General features: G+C 54.3%; 1 protein-coding gene across 4 annotated transcripts in view; it reads left to right on the forward strand.

The window, feature by feature from the left end:
- Positions 1-21,283, forward strand: part of PLXNA4 (plexin A4) — a 607,131-nt gene that overhangs the window by 522,355 nt on the left and 63,493 nt on the right. For all 4 annotated transcript variants that reach the window (XM_049714950.1, XM_049714949.1, XM_049714948.1 and 1 more), the window contains 4 exons: positions 10,587-10,787; positions 15,953-16,049; positions 16,439-16,629; positions 20,560-20,711. In XM_049714950.1, coding sequence (XP_049570907.1) covers positions 10,587-10,787; positions 15,953-16,049; positions 16,439-16,629; positions 20,560-20,711 — 641 coding nt within the window. The remainder of the gene's footprint in view (positions 1-10,586; positions 10,788-15,952; positions 16,050-16,438; positions 16,630-20,559; positions 20,712-21,283) is intronic.

Raw genomic sequence — 21,283 nt, forward strand, 5'->3', positions numbered from 1 at the left:
CTGAGGGTGGTTTTCAAAGCGTGGTCCCCAAATCAGCAGCAGCAGCATCTTCATCACCTGGGACCTTGTCAGAGATGCAAAATCTCCCTCTCCGCCAGCTGGGTGACGCCTCGGGGCTGCGGTCAGCACTGTGCGGTTCTGCTGCACAGACCAGTCTGCAAATCACTGACACAGAGTCAGGCTCCATGGCTAGGACACTGTTTCTGTTCCGTCCTGATCTTTAGTCTTATCCTTGAAAACTCTTCATCACCATAATAGAAATACTCTATGCCTATGTTGTTTCCTCTCTGAGATTGTAAGTTTGTGGGCAAAGGCCTCAAGGATAATGGGTGTAAACACATTTTGGAAAAGTCTGCTGTTGTTCAAACATTATGGTGCTTGTGTGACTCCAACCGTTGGGCCAGTAGTTCTGAACAGAGTGGTTTAGAATGCTGTTGCTGAGAATAGGAAGATAGAGAGGTGATCTATCTATATCTATATCTATCTATATCTATATCTGTATCTATATCTATATCTGTATCGTGTTGGTTAGACCCCACTGAATGCAAGAACAGGGCACTCTCTCAGCCAACGCTGGACTCAGACTCCAACATCTCTCCTACCCCCAAGTCTTGGGTGTACCTTCCAGCCCCCTTCACACAGCCCCACAGGTGCCATGACCATGTGGCAAAGCCATAACTGAGAGCAGGGAACTGTCCAGGTGCAGAAAGCATAAGGGCTGTTAGGGGAACTGGATGGGGCATGGTGAGAACAGAGAGGCCCACCCCCAGACTCCCACCCCACTAGGAACCCTAACTTAGGCCAAACCCTTAATGGCAGGAGGGAAGCTGTCTTGTCTCTGAAAGGGAGGAGCGAAGGACACCTCACCACCAGCATCTGCTGCGTTGAGCTCTCCTCACCCAGGAAAAGACTGAAGTGTGTCTGGCGATGAGAAATTTCCAGCGCCGGATCCCACTTTCCCAAGCGCTGGTGGCTGAGCAGGAGTTCTCGGGGTAGAGAATGGGCAGAGCAATCCTTTGCGGAGGGAAAGACAAGGAATGGTGAGGTTGTCAAGGGGAGAGAACGCTCCCAATTGGGTGGGGGGGACAAGAGGGGCAAAAAAGACAGAAAAAGCAGAAATTTGAGAACCTCATTCAAGGTAATTAAATGATTAGGAGCCTTTGAAATCCACCAGATCCCTCAGGTGTCTCTGCTTTCCTTTTATTCCTGGGCCTCTCCACACAGGAAATCCCTGCTAGATACACCAGCCTGGAAAGCTGGAGAGAGCCTGAGAACCTCTTTCTTTCTGCTCCCATCAAGTCACTTGTAGGTTTCAGACCAGAACAAGAAGAGGCTATGGAAGTCTCTAGACACAGGCCCTCTGCCTCTGCAATGGGGTCTGTCTATGGCTGGGAACGGCTGCTCTGAATTTGTAATCCGAAAAAGAGACCCAGACCTAGACGATCCCTTCATAGGGAAAGGGAGAAAAGGGGTTATGTCTTGGCTTTAAGTAGGAATGTGAATCTAATTTTTAATGTGTCAATTCTCTGCTTCTTTTTTTTTTAACTAAGACAAAGTGGAGCTAAAGCTAATAGGACAGACAGGGGTCTGACAGCCAAGGGGCACACCTTGGCATGAAGACCCTGACGAAAGGCTGTACATTCTCGGGACTTCCCTAGTGGTCCAGCAGTTGAGACTTCACGCCCCCAGTGCAGGGGGCCTGGGTTCAGTCCCTGGTTGGGGAGCTAGATCCTGCAAGCATGCTGCAACTGAGAGCCCACACGCGCAACTGAAAGATCCCGCGTGCCCCCACTAAGACCTGGCGCAGCCAGACAAATAAATAAATAAAATATTTTTAAAAAAAGAAATTTAAAAGAAGCCTATCCATTCTCCTCAGTCCTGGGCCTTTGTCTTGGGGTGCAGGGTCAGAAGCAGAAGAAGGGCTGGTTGACCCACCCAACCAGGGGCTAAGAGCCCAGGAAGCACCTCTTCTTATGTTGTTCAGAAACCTACAAGTAACTTGACGGCAGTGGAGACAAAGAGGTTCTCAGGCTCTCTCCAGCTTTCCAGGCTGGTGTATGTGGCAGGGATTTCCTGTGTGGAGAGGCCCGAGAATAAAATGAAAACAGAGACAATTGAGCTCTCTGGTGGATCTCAAAGGGCCCTAATCATTTAATGACCTTGAAGGAGGTTTTCAAATTTCTGCCTTTTCTGTCTTGTTTGCCCCTCTTGTCCCAACTTTCTTTCTTTTAAATATGTAAAAGCAGCTGGCATCTGCTGCTCAGAAAGAGGAAAAAAACCTAGAAAAGAATAAAGCAATAGCCCACCACGTTTCCCAGTGCAATTCAGGGATCTCCGTAAAAGACTAATGTCTTCAGGTGCCCAGACTGCAAGCCAGGTACAGCACCCATGTGCACCTGGTGGTGGCAGAGGTCACTGGGGATTCACAGAACCTCAGAGGGTATGGTGCCAGGGTCCCCAGAAGAGGAAGAAGCCTGGAGGAGTGTGACGGATGGAGGGATGTGAAGAAGGACAAACCCACCGCTGTGGCCCCACCGCCAACTCTTTCCATTTTACATGAGCCCTTTTCCCGGGAGCCTGGCGAGCCATCACAGTGACAGGTATCTTGGAATCGCCGTGCCTCCCTTATCGCTTCACTGAATGGAATTAACTTTGGCTTCTCTTTTTCTTGGATGCTTATTTATTCTAAGAGAAGGAAGTCTTTTTTTTTTTTTTTTTTTTTTTTTTTTTTTTTGCGGTACGCAGGCCCCTCACTGTTGTGGCCTCTCCCGTTGCAGAGCACAGGCTCCGGATGCGCAGGCTCAGCGGCCATGGCTCACGGGCCCAGCCGCTCTGCGGCATGTGGGATCCTCCTGGACCAGGGCACAAACCCACGTCCCCTGTATCAGCAGGCGGACTCTCAACCACTGCGCCACCAGGGAAGCCCGAGAAGGAAGTCTTAAGGCTGTACTCCTGGTCCACAGTTGGAGGCTGCATTCTACCCAGCTCAATAATGGACCATTTTGAATATAACACAGAGGAGAGGCCAGAGTCGACCACCTCATGATGGTTGTTGTAGCAGTGTCTTCCTGGAGATAAGGGGAAAAGAAGTAAATAAATATTTGTGGACTGTTGGCTGAGGCCAGCCATTGCAGGTCAGCGGAAGAAGGTCATATTGTCCTCAGAGCTTAAACAGAAATATAATGATCTTTTTTTAATGTCGTTGCTTTGTTGTCTATATTTTTGTTTCTGGGAAGAGCTGGTAACAGGAATAAGGGGTAACGAAGAAAATTACACCTCTGAAAGGTGACTTTGTAGACGCCCCAGGCACAAGCGTCCCCTCTCCATGCCAGGGGAAGAGCTTATTCATGGCATGATACTCTAGCACTGTTACAGGTCACCTCTCATCCTACGTTACCCACTTCTTGAACATTTCCCATATGCGGGGCATTGTGGGAGGTTTAAAGGTGTGTAAGAGATCTGTAGATCTGTATTTAGAGACGTGTAAAATGGGACCATTGGTCCACATGATTGCTGAAGTTCTGTAATTATCAGTGGAAATAATCTGGAGAGCACCGAAGAGAAATCCACGCCCAAGAAGTGGTCTTACTGGGTGAGTGTCCAAGTGTGGCCTAGGTCTCCCAGTTCTGCCCAATAGGGGGGCTCACACAGCCTCAGGCCTGGAGCTCCCCTGGACTTCCAGACCCAGACTCACCCTGGGAATGAAGGGGAGACCCAGGCCCAGCGGTTCTCTGGAAGTCCCTAGGTTTTCATTTGCTTTCAACCTTTGAGTGTGGGGATGCAGACAGAGGCCTTTTGTTAGCCAAGAGGGAGGCTGCCAGGTGGCCCTTCAACTCCCCAGCAGCATCCTGTATCCCTAGGAAGGCTTTCATCCGGGCGTCTTCCAGTTTCAACACTGGCTTTGTTGACTATCACCGGGCATGTTGAATTACCTCTTTTTTTTCTCCTGAACAAAGAGTGCATTCAGGTGAAGTTATTGGTCTGGAACAGAGAACTGGTCAGTCACTGTTGTTACTATATTAATGGCAAGTATTCTCGAGTAATTACAGTTATTAGAAATAGAACGCCCAATAACATATGTTGTTTATGGTCACTAGATTCCAGTTACAAAGAATGATTTTGTTTCAACTAATGATGACATTGTGATAACAGCCCTGGGTCTTTAGATCTGCTGCCAGATCCTGGGTACCAAAGAGAAGAGGGAGAGAAAGGCGAGGGAAGGCTGAAGTGGGACCGCAGAGTCCTTTCAGTCCTGTTCTCCCAGTATCGGCCGAGACTCCTGGCTTCCCACTGGAATGGACTTTCACCGGGGCAGCCATGAACAGGGCCACGCTCTCACCTCCACCAGGCGGGAGGGACCACTGGTCTCCCCGTGGCTTTGGAATCCCCAGGCTCCTCTGCTGGGTGACCTGAGCCCCCCCATCAGGCCCACGCACTTCATAACGGTGATCCTTGGCGAACAAAGGCGAACTTCCACGGAAAAGCCAATCCACTGAGAAGAATTTATCTTCGCTGGACTATTTTGCTGTTATTTCTCATCTAACCTGAAAAGCAAAGTGAGCTGCGGCTGAAGCTGCGTTCTCCGGACTCCAGGCGGGATGGGCTTTGCGAGGAAGCCGAGGCACATCTGGCGCATTAAATACAGGCTCAAAGAGGAAGTTCCTGCAGCCCCTCTCTTCTTGAAGTTCAACCAGAGTGTTTAGTCCAGAGAACAATTGTAAGATCAGAAGAGGCAAAATGAATTCTATTTGATTTCCAAAGCTGTGCTTGAACGTTTCTCCCCAAATCCCCTACCACCCCGATACCGCTGAGTTGAATCTGTTGCCAGGACGGGTATCAGGAAATCTGCTGATCCCAAGGTCAGTCCTCCCTGGGACTCAAGCGCTGGCAAAGCAGGGGAAGTCCGGGCCCCGGGACAGCTGCTGAAATGAGCCCCATGCCCAGAGACAGGGCGGGCCAAGGGCATTTATCCCCAACTGGACTTGAAGGAGATCAGGCCAGCCCACCTCGTCAGCGATTCAGCTCCCCTTCTTACCGTCCTCTGGGATCCAACCGGAGGGAACAAAAGCACCCTTGCCATGCCCTTCACCCTCCTTTGAGAAAACGAAGCCAAACCCCTGTGCACAGGTATTCCATTACTGGGTTGCCATCTCTGCACTCAACTGCACTTTCCATCAATCTCATCTGCCCTTCCCCCACTTAAGATTATGGGTATTTCCTTTTTGTATTATTACTTTGCTCTCTCCATAAACCAGCCCATCGTAGATCACGTTAATGGCATAAACTTGGGGAACAGCAAAGAAAATATATGGTGCGTTGCATTTTTGTACTGGGCACCATGGGTCTGAGAAGGTGAGTGTAAATTTGGGGGGGTTGGTTGCGGCTAGTGCTAACTTGTCTTTGGAATTGATGGGGGCTGAGGTGACATGGGGGGAGGGGTGAACTGCAATTTATTTATCCCTTAGCTGCCCCTCCGTGCTGCCCCTACCCAGCTCCCCCCAGCCTTGCGGTAACAACTGGGAGAATTAGAGCCCTCATCTTGTAAACACACTAGGGACTGTAAATCCACAGCCCACCACCCCCTCCCGAGGAAGCACCAGCCCTGAAGGCAGCTTTTCCTCTCCCAGCTGGGCAGCATTCTTTATGTCGTGTTCAATTATTTAAATACGCAATGAAACCTCTGTATCAAGCAGCCACCGACATGCTGGACGTGGTAGATGGAAAGGCATCTTTTTTGCTCTCATATGTTGATACTCCCCCTGCAATTAGCGGTGCTGTCTTTACTTCTGTGTGCATTTCAGTGGAAACCAAAATATGCACAGGGCTAGACGATGGGCCTGGAGCCCGCTGGAACACTTTCTGAAAGCCAAGACGTTTAAAGATCTTCTTGTACCTCAAGCCACCCTTCTCCCCAACCTCAGCCCATTCTCAGGACTGCAGAACATAGCCACGGGCAAAACAGACTCCAAGCGAATCTGGTTCTTATTGTATGCATTTGTCTCCAAATAATCTTGCTAAATGCAGGTGTTTTCTACCCTCCAAGAGCTGGCCCTTTCAAATGATTGTTCAGAGAAATATCTTCCTTGAAAAGAGAAGGGCAGTATGTTTTTAAGGAATTCTGTAAGGGGGCTAGATCATCATCTGGGGACAAAAGTCAGTAAGATGATGGTGAGGGTGTTTTGCTCACGGTCACTGTGGGAACTGAGGTAACTGGTGTGCTTAATTTCTTTCTCATGGACATGGTGGTGATTATATGTGTTGTGCTATGAAACAAGATAGCACGTGGCAAAATATGTGTAAGGTGATGGAGGTGGTGGGACATGCACTGCGTTGAAACCTTGTACCCCTTGCACCGTGTTCATTGTGTTAGCTAGGATAACGGTATCACGCACTACCTATGAGAGCCATACCCACCTGTATGACTATGCCAGGCCACAATATATCAGTTATTAAAATACTCCTCCTGGTAGGTAAATGGCACTTCCAGGAGACCAACGTACCCTGCAAAGACCCCCACCTCCTCCAGCATGCAGGGGTCGGTATTTTGAATACGACGCTTTGAGCTAGTTTAGCAGGCATTGTTTACCCCCATTTTAAAGATGGGAAAACTGAGCCTCAGCAAGGTTATATGAGGATGTGCCCCAGGTCATCTGCTGGGTTAATATTAGAATTGGGGCCATAAAATGCGTGGATTCCAAACCAGCCTCTTCATTTTATGTATGAGGAGGCTCAGAGGGTTTGGGGACGTGCCCAAGGCCACGTGGCTGGCTGGTGAAGGTCCTGTCTCAGAGCACGCGGAACCTTCCAGAAGAGGGGACTGCCATTAGATGAGCAGTGAACAGAATTGGGAACTCCCTAGCCATTCCTGTTGTGTTGGGGCACTCAGAGCTGTTGAAATTGTTGGGCACTGAAGCTTCGAAGGGGTGGATAGGCTGGACCATGAGAATTGATGGGTGTTTATGGAAAAGCACACAGAGGCGGGGGCAGGGGAGACGGATCCTTGGGAAACGAGGTAGGAAAAGGGAGTAGCTGAGGGACCAGGTGCAGCCTGAGTCAAGGCGGAAGGACGAGGAAAGAACAAACGTTTTTTGAGCACTTGCTCCCTCTGTGCCAGACGCGTTATACATGGTAGTTCATGGACTTCCCCCAAATGACCCTGTAGAGGATGAGTTTTTAATCCCCGTTCGTAGTGAAGCCGAGCAATGTTTAGAGTCCTTTCAAGACTCAAACTAGCAGGAGGAAGATGGACTTGCACTTATACGTATGGGATTCCCAAACCACATTCTTTCTAGTTAAGAAAGCGCAAAGGTGAGAACCACGGCCGAAGTGCTGGGAAACAGGGCCTTAGAGTCATGGAGAAACGTGGAAGTCACTCTGAAATTTCCTGCGAGCCTCAGACTCAGAGGTGGTTTTGTACCTGGGATCTCAGCATGAGGCTGGGCAGGGTCTGGGGAGATGGGGTGAGAGGAGGGGGCAGCACGGTGGCAATGGTCCCTTTATGCCTTGTTGTCTAGGGGAAAATTGCCATTTTACATTTCAATTAGGAGGGACACGGGGTCAGTCAGCAGCGCCACCAGAGGAAAATGGGCCCAGCCCAGCCCTGGGCCTCTCCAATTATTATTAATGAAGTTAGTCTCCAAGTGGCCAACCTTTTTATATGCAAACTAGGCCATTAAGGGGCCACTGGCAATCAGGACTCACTAGAGAACTCATAACAAGCCTCAGTGGGAATCTTAGAGGGGGAAGGAGAGAGGCTTAGCTTCCATCCTGGACCAGAATCAGTCCAGCCCCTAGGCGAGGTTCCAGCTCACCACAGGAGGGTTTCGAAGCCCCCTGGCCCCCAGCTCCTCTCTGGGAAATCCTGGCCCACCATCCCATCCTAAGGTGGTCCTACTGCCAGTAGGAACTTGCCTCTTTCATTAAGAGGAGGAAATATGGCGGGTTGGCGTGGGAGTTCTTCAGCTGCCAGCACATCTGTTGACACTGAACCAATGTTTTTCCTCTCCCTGGCTTGGTTTCTCCTTTGCAAAGTAGAAGGGACCCTTGGGTTGGTTCAGAGGACTCTCAGATTCAGACACCCTCAGCGTACCTTTCTTGAGCTGCCGTATTTTCCTGTGGGACTTGGGGATGAGAGATCCCAGCTCTCTGCTCTTACTCGCAATGCAACCCTAGACGCAGCTCGTAGCAGGAGGCAAGGTCAGGCTGTGCATGCTTTAGGAGAGGGACAGCTGCCAGGTCTTCGGCAGGAGGGAAGAGCGGGGTCAGGACTGGCCCGGCCCCTCTGGCTCACAGCTCCCCACTTGTCATCCGTCTTCTCTCCTGAGTCCCCAACGTCACACATCGCCCTCTCCAGCCCGAGCTTCATCCTTTTCACAAAATCGCTCTTTTCTTCTACGTGTCCCGAGTTCTCATCTTGCCGGAGCAGGGGGATGAGATGCCAGCAGAGGCAAGGGCACGGGATGGAACTATAAGATTCTCACTCCACGTGGGACCTCGTGGTCCCTGGAGACCCACACGATCTAGAGCCTCAAGGCCACAGGCAGGGTTCAGGCCGTGTCCTCTGTCCCCTCCCCCTCCTGCTGGCCTGCCTCCCTGCTGCTCTTCTTTATTTATTTTAAACTGTGTCGAAATACACATATCATAAGATTTGCTATCTTAACCAGTTGTATGTGTACAGTTTAGTGGCAATAAGTATATACATTCACGTTGTGGTACAGCCATAACCACCATCCATCTCCAAAACTCTATTCATCTTTCCCAACTGAAACTCTGCACCGTTAAACCCTAACTCCCCCTTCTCTCGTGCTCCAGAAACCACTCTTCTACCTTCTGTCTCTGTGAATGTGACTACCCTGGGTACCTCCTATGAGAGGAATCCTGTGGTGTTTGTCCTGTAGTGACTGGCTCCGCGTAATGTTTTCAAGATTCACCCATGACTTAGCGTGTGTTTAAATTCCTTTTTGAGGCTGAATCGTATTCCATTGCATGTATGTATCACATTTCGCTTATCCATTCATCTGCGGGGGCACCTCCGTTGCTTCCACCTTTTGGCTGTGTGAGTACTGCTGCCCTGAGCATATGGGCATCAAGTGTCTCTTCGAGACCCCGCTTTCAGCTCTTTTGGATGCAAACTCAGAAGTGGAATTGCTGGGTCTGCTGCTCCCCCGTTTAGCCATTCAGGATAAAGGCGTGGATAGCCTAGAGGAGAGGAGGGCATTCATTTAATGGGCCTGGGGTGCTTCCCTAAAGCAAGGCTACAGGGTAATCGGGAAGAACAGAGGTGAGACCACCCAAATCATGGACTCAGGACTGGTTAGAGCTGAATGGGGCCTTGGATGCCACCCAATTGACAGATGAGGTAGCTGAGTCTCAAAGTGGGGATTGATGCGTGGTGAGCTCAGGGTTCCACAGCTCGTCAGAAGCTCAGCGGCCCTAGAGCTCTTCTCCCTCCAGCTTTCAGTGACCAGGGGGCTCATGTTTGTTTTCAGACCCCGGGGGGGACAGCCGCCGGGTGCCTGATTGCCTGGGGCCCCTCCCATCTGCCCTTCCCCTGGCCTCCTTTCTGCCTTACTTTGCTGGGGAAGAGGGCTGAGGTCAGGGGGGCCCCTGAGAGTCAGCAGTGAGCCCACGGGGCAGCGTCCTCATGAAGGATGTGTGAGCCATGCTTTTGTCCGTCTACCTGCCCAGAAGCCGTCTGTCTGGTGGGCATGCCCCAAACAGTGCCACAGGGGGAGGAATCTGGGGCTGGTGGGACCTGCCTGGCCCGGGACCTCACTCCTGTCCATGCAGCTCCTGTGAATCCAGCCACACACCAGCTCCCACCTCCCAGCAGGGCAGAGCACCGTGCTCCTTATTTGACCCCATTCTCCCCCCAGCCCTCCCTGAACAGAGCTGATTGCCCCAGCGAAAAGGGGCCCAGTGATTCATTTCCTCCATGCCGAATGTGTTCAGGGGCCCCCCTTGGCTCGGGGACGAGCAGCTGGAGGGGATGCAGAGTGTACCTGCTCTGAGGGGCATGTTCTTGGGGGCCGGCCATCCCCGGAGCTCGGTCAGAAGCTTCTGGATTTCAAAGGTCTCTGGGGCTCATTGTAGAACATTCCCAAATGCCTTATGAAAGGTCCTCCCACCCCTTCCAGACTCACATTCCAGAGCCTCGGCCCAGGGCTTTGTGTCACCGTGTAGCTGCTCGCTTGGGCACCTCTGTCCCAGCTCTTGGCAGCCTGGAACTGAGGCAAAGCGGTCTTCAGCCCAGAGTGGGACAGGACGCCCAGCCAGCAGGGTCAGTCTGCTAGGGGAGGAGGGCGCTGAGAGGGGAGGGACCGCTGGGAGTCTGGACCAGAGGGTCTGGAGCGCATTGCAAAAGAAGCTGACGAGGGCAGGGGACGAGCTCTGTGAGGAGGGGCCTCAAGGTGGGGATGCCGGGACCCGGCTGGCTCAGTCTCACTGCCTCCTCCACGGTGGTCGGGGGTGGGCAGCAGCGCCGAGGGCCGTGCGTGGGGAGTCCTGGGGAGGGTGGAGTCTGAGAACATCTGGGTGATACCAGGGGCTTCCCGCAGCCCGACCTGAGCCTCACTGTCTGTCCCCAGGACTGCCCGCAGCTGCTGCGAGTGGACAAGATCCTGGTGCCCGTGGAGGTGATCAAGCCCATCACCCTCAAGGCCAAGAACCTCCCCCAGCCGCAGTCGGGGCAGCGCGGGTACGAGTGCGTCCTCAGCATCCAGGGCAGCGAGCAGAGGGTGCCCGCCCTGCGCTTCAACAGCTCCAGCGTGCAGTGCCAGAACACCTCTGTGAGTGCCCGCCCCGTGTGCCCACCCGCCGGGCGCTCTCCTAGGGTCAGATCAGCTCCGCTCGGCAGGACTGCCCCGAACCCCCACAGAACCGCTCAGCTCCCCCCGGCAACTGCTTCCTCTAACCCTGCCAGCCCGGCCCAGTCCACCAAGTGTCTGCCTGGAGGTGTGGCCCTGTCGTGGTGACCCAGCAGGGGTTGCGGTGCAAGGGGCTTCGGGGCCCGCCTTGGGGCTGCTGAGCGCTCTTTGTGGGCAGATGTATTTACAGGGCGTGCCCATCCTCCTTCCTGAGAGCCACTCTGGAAACCCTGGGTCCTGACTTCCTACCAGGGCTGACCTGGGGGCCTCATGTGAGCCCACAAAGGCGCACCTCGGCCTGTACAGCCACACAGAGGCTGTTTCCCAGCACACGAGGCTTCTGAGACAGACCAGCCCCTGCAAAAGGAGCCTTGGAACAGGAAGGAGCCCCCCGGGGCTGTGCTGTGTAGATCGGCACAAACCCTGCCCAGTATTTAGAAATCCAGGTTGGGTCCATGCTGGACCAGCAACGGGTCAGCAGCCCCCTGCGGCCAGCAGCCTTCGCCTGGTCCCTGGTCACCACACAGTGTGCACCCCTGCCTGCCAGCTCCCCCGCCGGCCCCGTGGCCTTCCCAGCCCCGACTCTGCTCTCCCTCATTCTCTCTTTCTGGGCTATTGCTGTGCACCCAGATGCTCAGAGACTAACAGACTTAAAGACTCGTAACATTTGCAAGCAATGTGAAACCCACATTCTTCTTCACTGTGCAGAGGAGAAACGGGAGGCCCAGAGTAGGGGCAGGATTGGATTTGTGGGGCTGAGAGTTACATACTTTGGGGGACCTTCTTTAAGAATGAAATACGTCAATACAAATGAGATAGGCAGGCAGGCCTTAGGAAGGGCCATGTGGGTGAGTGCAGGGCCCTGAAGCTGGCCCTGAGTCTCCATTGACTTCCAGGGTAACCCACCCTTGCCCCGAGGGTGAGTGACATGCCCAAGGTCACACAGTTCGTGAGTCGCAGGGTCTCGCGACCTGTGAAAAATCAGGCCCGCCCCGCCGCCCTTGGTTTTTGGTGGCAGAGGGGGTCTCAGAGGAGCGCAGAGACGGAAGAGAGACACAGGAGCATTCTGCATGGGGTGACACAGGGCTGGGTGGGCAGGCAGGTCACTTCCAGCCCCCCATTTGGGGACAGGCCCCGGGCCAATCACTGTAGCCCTCGGGGGCCTGTTGGCAGAGAACAGGGCAGCTCACAGGCAGCAGTGGGAGGAGGGTTAGGAGCAACTGTGGGTATTCGTGGCCTCCTTTAGACAGAGGCTCCAGGAGATGTCAAGTGCTGCTAATAATAGTGCCCAGTCCCGCCCCTCGGTCACTGGCAATCACGGGAGCCAGTGGGCCGCAGGGGACAGCTGGCCAGCTACAGTGCCAGCCATGAGGCCCTAGGGCTCTAGGCCCATCTTCCACCGACCCGCAGTGGCCCCATGGTTTCTCGTCGTGCCCCAATTTACTGCGTGCAAAACAAGGACAGGGAGACCGATAGGGGGTAAATTTTCCCCCTTCCCGCTTTACTGGAACACAGCTGGGAATGGGTCTCCTGAGCCTCTGGGGTCCTGGAGATGGACACAGCATACACTGGTGTCTTACGTTGGTGATAGAATGATAGAACTTTGCAGCAAAAAATCTCAGACAAGGGAATGGTTGGAGGGAAGAACGTCCAAATTATACAGAGGTCTTCTCTTTGCTCTAGAAAGCAGGGAAACTGGGGTTCACTCTTTCCCCAGGTGATGAGCAACGTCGTCCAAGAGCTGGGCCACGATGAGCCAGACCTTGACTGAGACACTTAACCTCCTGGCCCATAGGAGCCTGAAACACTCTTCCCCCAGCTCCGGGCTGTGCAGATCAACCGCCCACTGATCATAGAGGGCTATATAAATGCTAAGTGGAGCAGAGGTGGGGAGTGGTGGGGGATGCGAGCCAGTGGTCCGGGGTCCCCAGCAGTCCGCCCCTCCCCCTGCAGGATGCAGGTCAAGGGGGAGAGAGGGCATCTCCAGGAAGGAGCGTGACCTCCCTAGAGGGGGGAGGTCAAGGGGTTGGTGGGCAACACCGGGGTTAATGATTTCTGTAATATTTTAGAATTGAGATCTCAGGAATGAGGAGAAAGAGGAAGCAATGCCCAGGATATTTGATCCTTAAAGCCTTTTTTATTTTTCCTTCAGAAAGAAAATGCGTGCACACACACGCACATCTGAGCACATAAGTGTTCTCGTGTGCGTCCGTCTCCATGTGTACCAAGTGTCTGGCGCAGAAACACTCAATACGTGCTGCTGTTATTATTCCACATAAACAGAAACACGGGGAACACAGGTGTATTTTTGCACAGCATCCCCAAGTGCACACACATAGATTCAAATACACGATAATATTTGGGTGCTCATTCTCTGCAGCAGGCACTGTGCCCAGAGCATCGGATGGTTATCTTGAACCCTCCCAACAATCCCGTGAGGTACGCACTGCGTGTAATTCCCACTTTACACGTGGGGAGTCTGAGATTCAGATCCTCTGCCCACATTCACACAGCCGGTCACTGCGGAGCCCCTACATGGCAGTACACGTGTGTGCCCGTGTGTGCTCACATGCACACGCACATCTGAATGCATAGATCCTACGGATGTGCACAGACCTCTTCTCACTTCACCACGCGTGGGAAGACGTTCATGTACGCATGCAAAGACGGTCATGCAGGCAGACGCTCCCATGCATACGTGGGCAGTATGTCTTGCCTTGATCTTGGGGGGATCTCAGGTCCTTCCTGAGAGGGGCCTGAAGGTTCTCTTGATCTTCGACCAACACGCCCCTGGTTGCTGCCTGCTGCTTCCACTTTGGGTCCTGGACAGACCCAGGCCTGAGAGGCAGGAGCCTGGCTTCGATGCCGATTTAGGCACCACCAGCATCCCTCCTAGAGGTCGGAGCAGCCTGACACTGGCCCCTGCCACCTTTCCCCCACTGGGGCCTTGGAGGAAGGGGACGGGAAGGATGGGGGCAGTGGAGCTGGGCTAGAGGAGGAAATGGGAAGGGGCATCTGGAACGGGTTCTCCCCCCACCCCCCCACACACTTCCCCCTTGGCTGTCCTCTGTCTCCCTGCTGCTAGCAGATGGCAAGGAGCAGCGATTCTCTAACTTTCACAGCACCAGACTCAGAGTACCTAACTGGAAATGCTCCTGTCCCCAGAGGTTCTAGTTCGGCAGGTCTGGGTGGGGCCTTGGAATCTGCATTTAGTAGGCCTTATCCCCAGCCCCACCCCCATGACTCTGATGAAGGTGGTCCACAGACCACCATGAGACGGGAAGAGGGTTTTTTTTTGAGAAAACTCACGACGACTTGAAACGACCCACCCAGACGCGAAAAACTTAAATCTCTGGGGAGTTGGCTAGTGGGCTTCGTGGCAAAAAGCTTCTGAGTCCCCAGCTGAGTTATGGGATGATCAAAACAAATTCTCCAGTGTTGCTTCTGCAGGGCTAGGGAGCTTTGCTTATTCTATGGCTCAGCCCGAACCCTGGCCTTGGCCCAGATGCCATCAGTCTCGAGGGAGATTATACGAGAGTGTGGATGGTACAAGGCAAACCACCGCCATTGTGGGACAGGCACCACATGTGGCTCCCTGGCCTGGGCGTCATCACCAGGGAGTTAGTGAAAACTTCTGGCGTGCTAGGTTAGAGCCCGAAGAAGGCTGGACACACACCCTACTTACGTTTCTGTAGGAGGGCAGCGTCACAGCATGCTCATCATGGAGCACGTTCTGTCACTCAGGGATATAGGGCAGGTTCCCAGGTTAAGATGATAACATCTCCTTTAGAAGCCCTGCGGATAAGCTACAGAGGCAGAGGCCCTGAGACCCTCCACAGCTGGTGCATTCCCGAGTTTCTGTGCTGCCCTCCCCTCAGTGAAGGAGGGGGCATCAGTGGCCTGACACAACAGCCACGAGCATCCCCACGGCCCAGCCCCACCAAACTTAAACTCTGCGTTAAAAGAGCCCACTGGCTCTGCAAACACAACTTCAGACCAAGTCTCCTGGACTGAACTCTTCCAACAAATCGCCCATCCTCAGCCCCTCCTCTGCAGAAAACCTGTCTCAGCTCTGATCCTCCATCCCACCCTCTGTGGTGGGCAGAATCTAGTGGAATAATGAGAAAATCATCAGGTAGGGATTGGAAAAGCTGCCCAGGGCAGGTTCCAAGCTCCTGCTGCCTGCCCTCCTTCCCCGGGGATAGAGAATGCCTGCTGCAGAAGGCGGACGGGGGCGGGCATACTGGGGGCTGCCTGAGAGGTACCTCCCACTTCCCCCCCTCCCCGCCTTAGCACCGCAGCCCCGTGGGATGGACCCAGCTGGGTGGAACATTAGAGGAGAGCCCGGCAGGGAAGCGGGGCCCAGAGGCCTAGAGGCAGCTCCCTGCCGCCCCACCATGGGCAGCTGTGGAGCTGGGGCCCCTGCTCTGTCTTGGAGCCTTTGGGGACCTGACCCAGATTCCCAGGTTTGTGCCCTAGGGTGACCTCAGGATTTCCCACCTCACCTCTGAGCTCTCACGCAGTCCTCTTCTCTGTTAACCCTCAGCCACTCATCCCCTGAAGAGTGCAGCTCCTTCATTGCCTCCCCTCTGCAACCACTCTCCCTGCCTGCAAATCAGGCTTGGCCAGGTCTCTGGTGAAGCACCCACCTCCCCTGAACATGTCCTAGAAATTAAAGCTCCCAAATCGCGTTGAGGACTGGCGAGTTCCCCTGGGCAGCCGGGGCGGGAGCAGGCCCCTCTCTCACTAACTTCCCGGGGAGAGCCCAGCTGGCAGGAACAGGCCTCCGCAGAAGGTGGCCAAGCCACTTGCTCAAATCTGCTCTGTGAACCCACATTCCAAATGGGTGTCCCCCCAGGCCTGGCATCTCCCCGCCTTAGCTTCTTGACCCCCTGGTCTGGTCCCCTGAGATGCACGTCCCCACCCTGCCCACCCATGCTTATGTGTGCTTACACACACATGCACGCACAGTCTTGGCCTGCCTTTGACCCCGTGCACTCTTGCGGACACCAGGCCGAACATTGGCCCCCCCACCCTAGAAATCTCTGTGACCCAGCTTTCTCCTTTCCTTCCGGTCCTGGCTGCAGTATTCCTACGAAGGGATGGAGATCAACAACCTGCCGGTGAAGCTGACAGTCGTGTGGAACGGGCACTTTAACATTGATAACCCAGCTCAGAACAAAGGTGCGGAAGGAGGGCCCGGGCAGGCCGGGGAGGGGGGGAGCAGCTCCCACCGGTGGGCAGTGCCATTCTGTCCCCCACCCAAGCCAAGCCCGCTCTCCGCGCCTCCCCAGCGCCCTCACTGCTCTGTGACTGCTCGGCGCAGGGCGACGGCTGCTGGGAGTACAGTGGAGGGAGCAGCGCGGGCTGGAGGGGGGCCCCAGAGACTGAGGGAGGCTCCACCGCCCAGCCACGACCCTCTGCTCAGGCTTTCCCGGCATCCGGAGGGCGGAGGGGACAAGGCTGCCTCATGTCCCATCATCCAGGCCAGCACTGCCCTCCTGGTCCGCACTCCCGGGCCCCTCCCAGCCCCCTGCCCCCACCTCCAAGACCCCCTTGCCCTTTGCCCACAGTTCACCTCTACAAGTGCGGCGCCATGCGTGAGAGCTGCGGGCTGTGCCTCAAGGCGGACCCGGACTTTGAATGCGGCTGGTGCCAGGGCCAGGGCCAGTGTACCCTCCGGCAGCACTGCCCCATCCACGAGAGCCACTGGCTGGAGCTGTCGGGCACCAACAGCAAGTGCACGAACCCCCGCATCACAGAGGTGAGCCATGGTCCGCTGGGCCCGCTCTGGGCCGCTGGGCCCTGTCCTGCCACGGGCGGGGCCCTGGGAGCCATGGCTGGCATGGTGTCAGTCACCCCCGTGTCCACCAGGCGCCCAGCTGGCTGCGGGCATCCTCATTTCCCTGCAAATCCATAGCAGCTTTAGGCTTGGCTCAGAGGCCCTCCCCTCATTAAGGGAGGTCGAGAGCAGAGAGGGTTCGACTGTCCTATGGAGTCTCCGTGTGAGCCGCGTCCGAGAGGACTCGCGGTCCTCGACACCCCTTCCTTGTCTCCAAGAGTCCTGGTGGCAAGGCCATGAAGGTCCATCGGCCGCGGCCTCATTAAGCAGTCAGCCTGTGGGTGGAGGCTGCCTGGGGCCAAGGGCGTGGAGCCCAGCCCTGGAGAGGTGGAGCAGGTCAAAGCGGAGAGGCCTCGGGACTCACACGAAGCAGACCGAAGCTGTGAAGTGGCAGGAACGGACCAGGAGCACAGTTCAGGGGGACAGAGGGACGCGGGCCGTGGAACGCGGAGCCGTGAGGGGCGGGGCAGACGGGGGATCACAGAGAACAGCGTTTGAATCCCAGCTCCATTTGCTAATCCCAAGTAATTGTTGGGTCCCCTGCGACTACTTCATCTCCACCTCCAGGCCTCAGCTTGCTCACCCGTGCCCTGGGTCGAAGCGTCCACCTCACAGGGGAGTGACAGGGATTCCATGAGCGAACCCATGCGAGATGCCTGGCTGCGTGCCCAGCCCGTGGGGATCTCATCACCCTCCGCCTCCTCGTTGATCACTGACACTGTTAAAATCACTTTTAAATCCCGTGTCTAAGCCCATCGCTGCCCTGGTGTCTTCACCTCCACACTCCCGGCACGAAGACCCTCTAAGGTCCCCCGCACCCGGGCTGGAATCCCTTGCTCCGCTCATAAAATAAGGGAAAGGCGTGCGTGTCTCAGCTACAGGACGGTGTCTGACACGTCTGCCCCTGGGGCCCAGCACTTCGCTCATTGTAGGTGCGTGGTGCCTCTTTGCCATGGTTGATGCTGCTGATGATAATGCCACGGGGGGACCCAGGGAAGATGAGACGGAAGCTCAGTCCATCCGTCCATAGTGAGGGGACGCTGGGCATCCAGCTCTGTGCACTTTCACAAACATCCGTGTCTGGTACCCTTACAACGGCACAATCACAGGCCGAACGTTTGTGTGGTGCTTCAGAGTTTGTGAAATAGCCTCATATCCCTCACTTCATCCGGCCTCACAACAACCTGCTATGTGGTTTCCTAGGGCTGCTGCAATGAAGTGCTGTAAACAACAGAAATGTATGGTCTCTCGGTTCTGGAGGCTGGAAGTCGAGATCAAGGTGTCGCAGGGTCGGTTCCTTCTAATGGCTGTGAGGCAAGGGTCCGTTCCAGGCCTCTCTCCTTGGCTTGTAGGTGGCTGTCTTCTTCCTGTGCCTCTTCATATTGACTTCCTGCCATGTGTGTCTCTGCAAATTTCCTCTTCTTATGAGGACATCAGTCCTATTGGATTAGGACCTACCTGAATGACCCCATTTTGACTTGACTCCCTCTATAAAGACCCTTTCTCCAAAGAAGGTCACAATTCTGAGGTGCTGGGGTTTAGGACTTCAACATATGGATTTAGGGGGACACAGTTCAACCCATGATGCCTGCCAAGGCCAAGGTCATTATCACCCTTTCCCACATGAAAAGACCCATGCTCAGATTTACTCTGACCAAAGCGTAAATCCAGGGCCCCTGATGGCCGAGTCTCTTGGTTACTGGATTGCCGTCCTCCGCCACCACAAAGGCAAACACTCCCATACATTCCCTCGACCCTCCCTCACAAGTGCTGCAGGCGCACCGGGGATGTGTAAAAGCAGGAAGGAGCTTGACTCTGAGTAAGCAGCTTCCTCCGGCAAAGCAGCCTCTCGGGCGTGGCCCTCTAGGTGTGCCCCCGCTTTGGCACCTTCACCCTCCACATACCTGGTTTTCCGGGTGCCGAGAGCTTCATTCAGCCCCGACTTCAGTCTCCTGCATGGGTAGGAATCTCAACAGTGACTCTCAAACTGGGGAAAGATACTTACGTATTTTACCTACAGAATTATCTGGAAAAGGAGAGCAGGTGGATGCCTCTGGCACCACATCTGAACGAGGGCCCCCCTCCTTTCCTGCCGGCCCCCACCCTCAGAGCCCCGTAGCAAGAAGCCATCCCCCAGGGGGCTGCCTCTCAGGACCGCTAATGGTGTGTCTGGTGAAAACAGTGGGACTGGCTTTCTTCTTGGCCTGAGACCAAAAACATCACAGGGATGAGATGGCAAATTAAACAAACGTCCCTGCGACGGACGCTATTTACTGGCTCCGTACTGGCAGCAGCCCTCCAGGGATCCTGGGGAACCATGGACTGGGCCAGAGATAAAACTTCGTTTTCAGGACGACAAGCCAGGGCTGAAATATGCAGATGCTGCTGCCAGGTGCCAGTGGCGCTTTGGGGACTAGTTGGGCGGGCATCTGGGAAGGACAGGGGCTCCCGCTGCCCACCCCCCCTCTATCTGTCTATCTCCCTCACACAGAAACAAGCCTGTGTCTCCAAAGAACCTATTTTTTTTTCCACTGCATTGGGAACGTGCATGTGCAAACCCACACACTCATGAACCCTCACACTCACAGATGTGCACACCTGCGTATGTGAGAAGCAGGAAGTATCTTGAGCTTTGTAGGTGAATAGCCTACAAGGCTCGGCAAAGCTGTCACTCCCTTCCCCACCTTCCGCCCTCCCCCCAGGATGGAACCGCCCACTTGTGACCCTGGGGGGATGGAGAGAGTAGGAAATATTAAGAGGTAGCCTACCTGGGCTTCTCCTATTGTGATCCCATTGACGTTGGCCGAGATCCAGGTGCTGATGTTCAGAGACACCAGGAACAGGAAATGGGCCCTTCTCTGGTCTGTGAAACGCCAGGAGAGGCTGGCATGGAATGTCTTCTGCCACTAAGGTCACTGCTGTGGGAGGTTATAATTAGGTCACGTGAACTTTGAGCCGCCACCTCAAAGCAGCCCTTGGTGGTTGAATCCTAACATTCCAGTCATGGGTTTTTAGCATCAACAGTGATGTCTTCGGAGGGAAAGCCAGTCATTTTGGGCAAGTGTATCAGGGTAAAGTCTAAATTAAACCCAGACAAACCAAGCCAAACAATGAAGGCAGAGGGGCAGCGACGAAGGCTTTTCTAACTCCAGGAAGATTCTTGGATCGTTGGGGTTTTCAGTACAATTACAACTCAAGAAATAAAATATGGTACCATCACTGGAAAGCTCACACAGAGAAAGGAGGCACCACCATCCCTGCTCTCAGGGACTCAGGATCTGAAGAGGTGGGGTAGGGGGGCGGCAGGGTGGGGAATCCGACACAAACGTTATGTGAAAAGAGCACAAAGAAGGTATCCTGAAATCTCAGTGGAGAGAAACCGAGAGAACATCTGGTGATGGAGAAGTGACTTTTGACAAGGCTCTTGAAAGATGGGTGGATGCCATCGTGTGGAGGGTTGTGTGGGTCAATAGGAGGCTTGTTCATTTTCACTGAGAGTGGAACCAACACGAGCATATGCTGGAAGGCTTTAATCCCGATTCTCTGTGAATTACCCAGTAGCACTGCAGATCACGTTCTCTCTCTTCTGTGAAATGCGAAGAGGAACAAGGGGCTTTGAACCCTGCTCCTAAAACCATACACAGGCACAGACTATTCTCCCAGAAGCTCCTGCCCGTTGACAGTCCCAGACCTGGGTGCCCTCGTGGACTTGGACTCAACTCAGGGAATGGGATGGAGATAGGAAAGGAAATGGGATGGAGAAAGGAAAAAACCAGCAGCCTCTCCCTTGCCCCATCAGCAGTGGGGGATCGTGCTGTCTCGGTGTCTGATTACTGTGCTTCCTCCTTCTAGATAATCCCAGTGACAGGCCCCCGGGAAGGGGGCACCAAGGTCACCATCCGAGGGGAGAACCTGGGCCTGGAATTCCGGGACATCGCCTCCCATGTCAAGGTGGCCGGCGTGGAGTGCAGCCCTTTGGTAGATGGCTACATCCCTGCGGAACAGTAAGTGGAGGCCGTCCGAGACATGGGAGGAGCAGGGAAGAGAAGTCCATATAAATAGACGCTTGATGTTGACTTACCTTCCCCGATCAACAATAGATGGTCTTAGAACTTATAAACAGAAAAGGAGAATGTCCCTCACGTTCTAGGGTGTGGGGGACTCCTACAACTCCCCAGCCCCCGAACTAGCTAGCTGCCATATTGGGGGAAGTCCAGGAAGGGGAAGGGGAGATGGCTGGGAGAAAAGGGGAAAGTGATCATTACCTCCTTGAGGAGTGAGGTTGAGTGGGAACAAGCAAAAGCAAAATCTGCAGACGTGTGAGTTCAGCTCCTTGCCCTAGCTCCCTCTGCTGTCCCTAACTCCCCACTCCTGTCCTCCCCCAATTACGGGAGAAGCTAATCCTGTGTTCCCCTCTATGGAGGCTGAGAATGAACCTTCACACCCACTCTCAGGCCTGTGGGGACTTGGACTGTTTTTCTCCAGCAAAGTCTGCTGGTCCACGGAGAGGGCCATTCAACGAGTGACCTTGACCTCTAACCTACGTGGCAGGGAAGGTTTGTGAGTCACGTATTGC

This window comes from Orcinus orca, chromosome 9, assembly GCF_937001465.1.
Source record: "Orcinus orca chromosome 9, mOrcOrc1.1, whole genome shotgun sequence".
Taxonomy (NCBI): Eukaryota; Metazoa; Chordata; class Mammalia; order Artiodactyla; family Delphinidae; genus Orcinus; species Orcinus orca.